The sequence below is a fragment of the Pezoporus occidentalis genome, unplaced genomic scaffold (genome assembly GCF_034315485.1).
Source record: "Pezoporus occidentalis ecotype Australia unplaced genomic scaffold, CSIRO_AGI_Poc_V1 ctg1345, whole genome shotgun sequence".
NCBI lineage: Eukaryota > Metazoa > Chordata > Aves > Psittaciformes > Psittacidae > Pezoporus > Pezoporus occidentalis.
In genome coordinates this window covers 3,910-13,726 of record NW_026913152.1, presented here as the reverse complement: position 1 = coordinate 13,726, position 9,817 = coordinate 3,910, and the positions used below count along the sequence as shown (strand labels likewise).

Here is a 9,817-nt window from a genome sequence, read left to right as displayed (position 1 = left end):
CCCATGAGTTCCCTCATCCCCATACCCCCCCCATACCCCCCCCATGAGTTCCAATAGCCCCATAGCCCCCCCATACCCCCCCTATGAGTTCCCTCATCCCCATAGGCCCCTATGAGTTCCCTCAGCCCCATACCCCCCCCATAGCCCCCTCTGGGTTCTATCAGCCCCATAGCCCCCCCATAGCCATTCCCTCATCCCCATAGCCCCCTATGAGTTCCCTCATCCCCACAGCCCCCCCATAGCCCCCTATGAGTTCCCTCAGCCCCATAGGCCCCCCATAGCCCCCTCTGGGTTCTATCAGCCCCATAGCCCCCCCATAGCCCCTTATGGGTTCTATCAGCCCCATAGCCCCCCCATAGCCCCTTATGGGTTCTATCAGCCCCATAGCCCCCCCATAGCCATTCCCTCATCCCCATAGCCCCCTATGAGTTCCCTCATCCCCATAGTCCCCCCATAGCCCCCCATGGGTTCCCTCAGCCCCATAGCCATTCCCTCATCCCCATACCCCCCCATAGCCCCCCATGAGTTCCCTCAGCCCCATAGCCATTCCCTCAGCCCCATAGCCCCCCCATAGCCCCCTATGGGTTCTATCAGCCCCATAGCCCCCCCATAGCCGTTCCCTCAGCCCCATAGCCCCTTATGGGTTCTATCAGCCCCATAGCCCCCCCATTCAGCCCCATAGACCCCCCCATTCAGCCCCACAGACACCCCATAGCCCCCCCATTCAGCCCCATAGCCCCCCCATAGCCGTTCCCTCAGCCCCATAGCTCCTTATGGGTTCTATCAGCCCCATAGCCCCTTATGGGTTCTATCAGCCCCATAGCCCCCCCCTAACGCCCCCCCCGTGCCCCCCAGGTACCCGTACGAGCGCCTGGACGGGCGGGTGCGGGGCAACCTGCGGCAGGCGGCCATCGACCGCTTCAGCCGCGCCGACTCGGAGCGCTTCGTGTTCCTGCTGTGCACGCGCGCCGGGGGGCTGGGCATCAACCTCACGGCCGCAGACACCTGCATCATCTTCGACTCCGACTGGAACCCCCAGAACGACCTCCAGGTGTGGGGCGCGGGCCTGGGGGGCGCTAGGGGGCTCTGTGGGGCTCTATGGGGCTCTATGGGGCTCTATGGGGGCTCTATGGGGCTCTATGGGGTCTCTGTGCGTCACTGTGGGGCTCTATGGGGGCTCTGTGCATCACTATAGGGGCTCTATGAGTCCACATGGGGTCTCTATGGGGCTCTATGGGGCTCTGTGCGTCACTATAGGGGCTCTATGGGTCACTGTGCGTCACTATGGGGCTCTGTGCGTCACTATAAGGGCTCTATGAGTCCAAATGGGGTCTCTATGGGGCTCTATGGGGCTCTGTGCATCACTATAGGGGCTCTATGGGTCCCTGTGGGTCACTGTGGGTCACTATAGGGGCTCTATGGGACTCTATGAGTCACTACAGGGGCTCTATGAGGCTCTATGGGGCTCTATGGGGTCTCTATGGGGCTCTATGGAGTCTCTATGGGCCTCTATGGGTCACTATAGGGGCTCTATGGGGTCTCTATGGGGCTCTATGGGTCTCTATGGGGCTCTATGGGTCACTATGGGGCTCTATGGGGTCTCTATGGGTCACTATGGGTCACTATGGGGCTCTATGGGGCTCTATGGGGCGCTTCGTGTTCCTGCTGTGCACGCGCGCCGGGGGGCTGGGCATCAACCTCACGGCCGCAGACACCTGCATCATCTTCGACTCCGACTGGAACCCCCAGAACGACCTCCAGGTGTGGGGCGCGGGACTGGGGGGCGCTAGGGGGCGCTATGGGGCTCTATGGGGGCTCTATGGGGGCTCTATGGGGCTCTGTGGGGCTCTATGAGTCCCTATGGGGCTCTATGGGGGCTCTGTGCGTCGCTATGGGGCTCTATGGGGCTCTATGAGTCACTATGGGGCTCTATGGGGGCTCTATGGGGGCTCTATGGGGCTCTATGGGGACTCTGTGCGTCACTATGGGGGCTCTATGGGTCACTATGGGGCTCTATGGGGCTCTATGGGGCTCTGTGCGTCACTATGGGGGCTCTATGGGGGCTCTGTGCGTCGCTATGGGGCTCTATGGGGGCTCTGTGCGTCACTATGGGGCTCTATGGGGCTCTGTGCGTCACTATAGGGGCTCTATGGGGCTCTCTGGAGTCTCTATGGGGCTCTATGGGGCTCTATGGGTCACTATAGCGGCTCTATGGGTCCCTATGGGTCACTGTGCGTCACTATAAGGACTCTGTGCGTCACTATAGGGGCTCTATGAGTCCACATGGGGTCTCTATGGGGCTCTATGGAGTCTCTATGGGGCTCTATGGGTCACTCTAGGGGCTCTATGGGGCTCTATGGGTCACTATGGAGTCTCTATGGGGCTCTATGGGTCCCTATGGGTCACTGTGTGTCACTATGGGTCTCTGTGCGTCACTATAAGGACTCTGTGAGTCCACATGGGGTCGCTATGGGGCTCTATGGAGTCTCTATGGGTCACTGTGGGTCACTATGGGGGCTCTGTGGGTCACTATAGGGGCTCTATGGGGTCTCTATGGGGCTCTATGGGTCCCTATGGGTCTCTGTGGGTCACTATAGGGGCTCTATGGGTCACTGTGGGTTCCTATGGGTCCCTGTGGGTCACTATAGGGGCTCTGTGGGTCCCTATGGGTCTCTGTGCGTCACTATAGGGGCTCTGGGGTTCTCTGTGCGTCACTGTGCTGTCTCTATGAGTCCACATGGGGTCTCTATGGGGCTCTATGGGTCACTATAAGGGCCCTGTGGGTCTCCATGGGTCGCTGTGGGTCTGCCCCATAGGCGCAGGCGCGGTGCCACCGCATCGGGCAGTGCAAGGCGGTCAAGGTTTACCGGCTCATCACGCGCAGCTCTGGCTCCCTATGGGTCGCTGTGGGTCTCTATGGGGCGCTGTGGGTCTCTATGGGTCGCTGTGGGTCTCCATGGGTCGCTGTGGGTCTGCCCCATAGGCGCAGGCGCGGTGCCACCGCATCGGGCAGTGCAAGGCGGTCAAGGTTTACCGGCTCCTCGCCAGGAGCTCTGGCTCCCTATGGGTCTCTATGGGTCTCTATGGGGCGCTGTGGGTCTCCATGGGTCGCTGTGGGTCTGCCCCATAGGCGCAGGCGCGGTGCCACCGCATCGGGCAGTGCAAGGCGGTCAAGGTTTACCGGCTCCTCGCCAGGAGCTGTGGCTCCCTATGGGTCTCTATGGGGCGCTGTGGGTCTCCATGGGTCGCTGTGGGTCTCTATGGGTCGCTGTGGGTCTCCATGGGTCGCTGTGGGTCTGCCCCATAGGCGCAGGCGCGGTGCCACCGCATCGGGCAGTGCAAGGCGGTCAAGGTTTACCGGCTCATCACGCGCAGCTCTGGCTCCCTATGGGGCGCTGTGGGTCTCTATGGGGCGCTGTGGGTCTCCATGGGTCGCTGTGGGTCTGCCCCATAGGCGCAGGCACGGTGCCACCGCATCGGGCAGTGCAAGGCGGTCAAGGTTTCCCGGCTCCTCGCCAGGAGCTGTGGGTCCCTATGGGTCTCTCGCTGTGGGTCTCTATGGGGCGCTGTGGGTCTCCATGGGTCGCTGTGGGTCTGCCCCATAGGCGCAGGCGCGGTGCCACCGCATCGGGCAGTGCAAGGCGGTCAAGGTTTCCCGGCTCATCACGCGCAGCTCTGGCTCCCTATGGGTCGCTGTGGGTCTCTATGGGTCGCTGTGGGTCTCTATGGGGCGCTGTGGGTCTCCATGGGTCGCTGTGGGTCTGCCCCATAGGCGCAGGCGCGGTGCCACCGCATCGGGCAGTGCAAGGCGGTCAAGGTTTACCGGCTCATCACGCGCAGCTCTGGCTCCCTATGGGTCGCTGTGGGTCTCTATGGGGCGCTGTGGGTCTCCATGGGTCGCTGTGGGTCTGCCCCATAGGCGCAGGCGCGGTGCCACCGCATCGGGCAGTGCAAGGCGGTCAAGGTTTACCGGCTCATCACGCGCAGCTCTGGCTCCCTATGGGTCGCTGTGGGTCTCTATGGGTCGCTGTGGGTCTCTATGGGGCGCTGTGGGTCTCCATGGGTCGCTGTGGGTCTGCCCCATAGGCGCAGGCGCGGTGCCACCGCATCGGGCAGTGCAAGGCGGTCAAGGTTTACCGGCTCCTCGCCAGGAGCTCTGGCTCCCTATGGGTCTCTATGGGTCTCTATGGGGCGCTGTGGGTCTCCATGGGTCGCTGTGGGTCTGCCCCATAGGCGCAGGCGCGGTGCCACCGCATCGGGCAGTGCAAGGCGGTCAAGGTTTCCCGGCTCCTCGCCGGGTCGCTGTGGGTCTCTCGCTGTGGGTCTCCATGGGTCGCTGTGGGTCTGCCCCATAGGCGCAGGCGCGGTGCCACCGCATCGGGCAGTGCAAGGCGGTCAAGGTTTCCCGGCTCATCACGCGCAGCTCTGGCTCCCTATGGGTCTCTATGGGTCTCCATGGGTCGCTGTGGGTCTGCCCCATAGGCGCAGGCGCGGTGCCACCGCATCGGGCAGTGCAAGGCGGTCAAGGTTTCCCGGCTCCTCGCCGGGTCGCTGTGGGTCTCTCGCTGTGGGTCTCTATGGGTCGCTGTGGGTCTCTATGGGGCGCTGTGGGTCTCCATGGGTCGCTGTGGGTCTGCCCCATAGGCGCAGGCGCGGTGCCACCGCATCTGGCAGTGCAAGGCGGTCAAGGTTTCCCGGCTCATCACGCGCAGCTCTGGCTCCCTATGGGTCGCTGTGGGTCTCTATGGGGCGCTGTGGGTCTCTATGGGTCGCTGTGGGTCTGCCCCATAGGCGCAGGCGCGGTGCCACCGCATCGGGCAGTGCAAGGCGGTCAAGGTTTCCCGGCTCATCACGCGCAGCTCTGGCTCCCTATGGGTCTCTATGGGTCTCCATGGGTCGCTGTGGGTCTGCCCCATAGGCGCAGGCGCGGTGCCACCGCATCGGGCAGTGCAAGGCGGTCAAGGTTTCCCGGCTCATCACGCGCAGCTCTGGCTCCCTATGGGTCGCTGTGGGTCTCTATGGGGCGCTGTGGGTCTCCATGGGTCGCTGTGGGTCTGCCCCATAGGCGCAGGCGCGGTGCCACCGCATCGGGCAGTGCAAGGCGGTCAAGGTTTCCCGGCTCATCACGCGCAGCTCTGGCTCCCTATGGGTCGCTGTGGGTCTCTATGGGGCGCTGTGGGTCTCTATGGGTCGCTGTGGGTCTGCCCCATAGGCGCAGGCGCGGTGCCACCGCACCGCATCGGGCAGTGCAAGGCGGTCAAGGTTTCCCGGCTCATCACGCGCAGCTCTGGCTCCCTATGGGTCGCTGTGGGTCTCTATGGGGCGCTGTGGGTCTCCATGGGTCGCTGTGGGTCTGCCCCATAGGCGCAGGCGCGGTGCCACCGCATCGGGCAGTGCAAGGCGGTCAAGGTTTCCCGGCTCATCACGCGCAGCTCTGGCTCCCTATGGGTCTCTGTTGGTCTCTATGGGTCTCTATGGGGCGCTGTGGGTCTCCATGGGTCGCTGTGGGTCTGCCCCATAGGCGCAGGCGCGGTGCCACCGCATCGGGCAGTGCAAGGCGGTCAAGGTTTACCGGCTCATCACGCGCAGCTCTGGCTCCCTATGGGTCGCTGTGGGTCTCTATGGGGCGCTGTGGGTCTCCATGGGTCGCTGTGGGTCTGCCCCATAGGCGCAGGCGCGGTGCCACCGCATCGGGCAGTGCAAGGCGGTCAAGGTTTACCGGCTCATCACGCGCAGCTCTGGCTCCCTATGGGTCGCTGTGGGTCTCTATGGGTCTCGCTCTATGGGGCGCTGTGGGTCTCCATGGGTCGCTGTGGGTCTGCCCCATAGGCGCAGGCGCGGTGCCACCGCATCGGGCAGTGCAAGGCGGTCAAGGTTTCCCGGCTCATCACGCGCAGCTCTGGCTCCCTATGGGTCGCTGTTGGTCTCTATGGGTCTCTATGGGTCGCTGTGGGTCTCCATGGGTCGCTGTGGGTCTGCCCCATAGGCGCAGGCGCGGTGCCACCGCATCGGGCAGTGCAAGGCGGTCAAGGTTTACCGGCTCATCACGCGCAGCTCCTACGAGCGGGAGATGTTCGACAAAGCCAGCCTCAAGCTGGGGCTGGACCGCGCCGTCCTGCAGAGCATGAGCGGAAGGGAGGGAGCCGTGGCCGGGGTGGGTGATGTGGGGCGCGCTGTGGGGCACTGGGGGGCTATGGGGGCTATGGGGGGCTATGGGGTAATGGGGGGCTATGGGGTAATGGGGGTAATGGGGGGCTATGGGGTAATGGGGGCTATGGGGTAATGGGGGCTATGGGGTAATGGGAGGCTATGGGGTAATGGGGATAAATGGGGTAATTGGGGGCTATGGGGTAATGGGGGCTATGGTGTGATGGGGGGCTATGGGGTAATGGGGGGTAATGGGGGCTATGGGGCACTGTGGGGCAATGGGGGGTAATGGGGTAATTGGGTAATGGGGGGTAATGGGGGGCTATGGGGTAATGGGGGGCTATGGGGTAATGGGGGGCTATGGGGCAATGGGGGGCTATGGGGCAATGGGGGCTATGGGGTAATGGGGGGCTATGGGGTAATGGGGGGCTATGGGGTAATGGGGGCTATGGGGTAATGGGGGCTATGGGGGCTATGGGGTAATGGGGGGCTATGGGGTAATGGGGGGCTATGGGGTAATGGGGGGAATGGGGTAATGGGGGCAATGGGGGGTAATGGGGGAAATGGGGTAATTGGGTAATGAGGGTTAATGGGGGCTATGGGGTAATGGGGGGTAATGGGGGCTATGGGGCGCTGTGGGGCAATGGGGGGTAATGGGGGAAATGGGGTAATTGGGTAATGGGGGGTAATGTGGGCTATGGGGTAATGGGGGTAATGGGGGCTATGGGGCGCTGTGGGGCGCGCTATGGGGGGTAATGGGGTAATGGGGGGTAATGGGGGCTATGGGGCGCTGTGGGGCAATGGGGGGTAATGGGGTAATTGCATAATGGGGGGTAATGGGGGGCTATGGGGTAATGGGGGGTAATGGGGTAATGGGGGTAAATGGGGTAATGGGCAATGGGGCGTATTGGGGGCTATGGGGTAATGGGGGGTAATGGGGGCTATGGGGCGCTGTGGGGCAATGGGGGGTAATTGGGTAATGGGGGGTATTGGGGGCTATGGGGGAATGGGGGCTAATGGGGTCAACGGACTAATGGGGGGCTACGGGGTAATGGGGACAATGGGGTAATGGGGGGTAATGGGGGGTAACGGGGACTATGGGGCAGTGCGGGGCTCTGGTGGGTATGGGGTGGGATGGGCAATGGGGAGTGATGGGGATGGGGCGGGAAGAGAGTGGGTTTGGGGTCTGCCATCCCCCCCCATGGAGCATCCCCATTGTCCCCATTGACCCCATTGACTCCCATTGACCCCATTGACTCCCATTGACCCCCATTGACCCCCATTGTCCCCATTGACCCCCATTGAGCCCATTGACCCCCATTGACTCCCATTGTCCCCATTGTCCCCATTGACCCCCATTGACCCCCATTGACCCCATTGACTCCCATTGACTCCATTGACTCCCATTGACTCCATTGACCCCCATTGACTCCCATTGACTCCATTGACCCCCATTGACCCCATTGACCCCCATTGACCCCCATTGACTCCCATTGACCCCCATTGACCACCATTGACCACCATTGACCCCATTGACCCCCATTGACTCCCATTGACCCCCATTGACTCCCATTGACTCCATTGACCCCCATTGACCCCCATTGACCCCCATTGACTCCCATTGTCCCCATTGTCCTCATTGACCCCCATTGACTCCCATTGACCCCCATTGACTCCCATTGACTCCCATTGACTCCCATTGACTCCATTGACCCCCATTGACCCCCATTGACCCCATTGACTCCCATTGACCCCCATTGACTCCCATTGACTCCATTGACCCCCATTGACCCCCATTGACCCCCATTGACTCCCATTGACCCCCATTGACTCCCATTGTCCCCATTGACCCCATTGACCCCCATTGACTCCCATTGACCCCCATTGACTCCCATTGACTCCCATTGACTCCCATTGACTTCCATTGACCCCCATTGACCCCCATTGACTCCCATTGACCCCATGGACCCCATTGACCCCATTGATCCCCATTGACCCCCATTGACTCCCCTTGACCCCCATTGACTCCCATTGACTCCCATTGACTCCCCTTGACCCCATTGACCCCATTGACCCCCATTGACTCCCATTGACTCCCATTGACTCCCATTGACTCCCATTGACCCCCATTGACCCCCATTGACCCCATTGACCCCCATTGACCCCATTGACCCCCATTGACTCCCATTGACCCCCATTGACTCCCATTGACTCCCATTGACCCCCATTGACTCCCATTGACCCCCATTGACTCCCATTGACTTCCATTGACCCCCATTGACTCCCATTGCCCCCCATTGACCCCCATTGATTCCCATTGACCCCCCCCCATTGACTCCCATTGACTCCCATTGACCCCCATTGACCCCCATTGACCCCATTGACCCCCATTGACTCCCATTGACCCCCATTGACCCCCATTGGCCCCCATTGACTCCCATTGTCCCCATTGACCCCCATTGTCCCCATCGACCCCATTGTCCTCATTGACCCCCATTGTCCCCATTGATTCCCATTGACCCCCATTGACCCCCCCATTGACCCCTATTGATCCCCATTGACCCCATCCCATTGACGCCCATTGATCCCCATTGACCCCTATTGACCCCCATTGACCCCTATTGACTCCCATTGACCCCCATTGACCCCATTGACTCCCATTGACCCCTATTGACTCCTATTGATCCCCATTGCGCCCCACTGACTCTCGTTGACCCCCATTGACCCCCATTGATTCTTGTTGATCTCTATTGACCCCCATTGACTGCCATGGACCCCCATTGACCCCCATTGCCCCCCCTTGACTTCCATTGACCCCCATTGATTCCTGTTGACCCCCATTGACTCTCCTTGACTCCCATTGACTCTCGTTGACCCCCATTGATTCCTGTTGACCCCCATTGACTCTCATTGACCCCTATTGACCCCCATTGACTCCCGTTGACCCCCATTGACTCTCATTGACCCCCATTGACCCCCATTGATTCCTGTTGACCCCCATTGACTTCCATTGACCCCATTGACCCCCATTGACTCCCATTGCCCCCCACTGCCCCCCCCGACCCCCCGTTGCCCCCCCCCCCGCAGCCCATGCAGCAGCTCTCCAAGAAGGAGATCGAGGACCTGCTGCGGCGCGGCGCCTACGCCGCCATCATGGAGGAGGACGACGAAGGCTCCAAGTTCTGCGAGGAGGACATCGACCAGATCCTGCTGCGCCGCGCCACCACCATCACCATCGAGAGCCAGGGCCAGGGCTCCACCTTCGCCAAGGTGGGGCCCACAAGTGGGGGGTAGAACCTCATTGGGTTCCATCTGAGCCCCATTGAGATGGATCTGAGCCCCATTGAGATCCATCTGAGCCACCATGATGTTGGGCAGGGTGGCGTAGCGGGGTTGGTTGAGGCGCAGGTGGGCCGTGAGCAGCGCCGCTCTATGGGGCGCTATGGGTCTCGCTATGGGTCTCGCTATGGGGCTCGCTATGGGGCGCTATGGGGCGCTATGGGGCGCACTCACCATGATGTTGGGCAGGGTGGCGTAGCGGGGTTGGTTGAGGCGCAGGTGGGCCGTGAGCAGCGCCGCTCTATGGGGCGCTATGGGTCTCGGGGCTATGGGGCTGATGTTCGCTATGGGGCGCTATGGGGCGCTATGGGGCGCTATGGGGCGCACCTCC

At 61.9% G+C, this 9,817-nt stretch overlaps 1 protein-coding gene across 1 annotated transcript; it reads left to right on the top strand.

Annotated features, from left to right (window-relative positions):
* Nucleotides 1-1,644: 1,644 nt before the first annotated feature.
* LOC134158799 (chromodomain-helicase-DNA-binding protein 8-like) lies at nucleotides 1,645-9,441 on the top strand. Its single transcript, XM_062609102.1, has 3 exons — nucleotides 1,645-1,761; nucleotides 5,987-6,154; nucleotides 9,235-9,441. The coding sequence occupies exons 1-3, from the start codon at nucleotides 1,645-1,647 to the stop codon at nucleotides 9,439-9,441; spliced, it is 492 nt and encodes a 163-aa protein (XP_062465086.1).
* The last annotated feature ends 376 nt before the right edge of the window (nucleotides 9,442-9,817 follow it).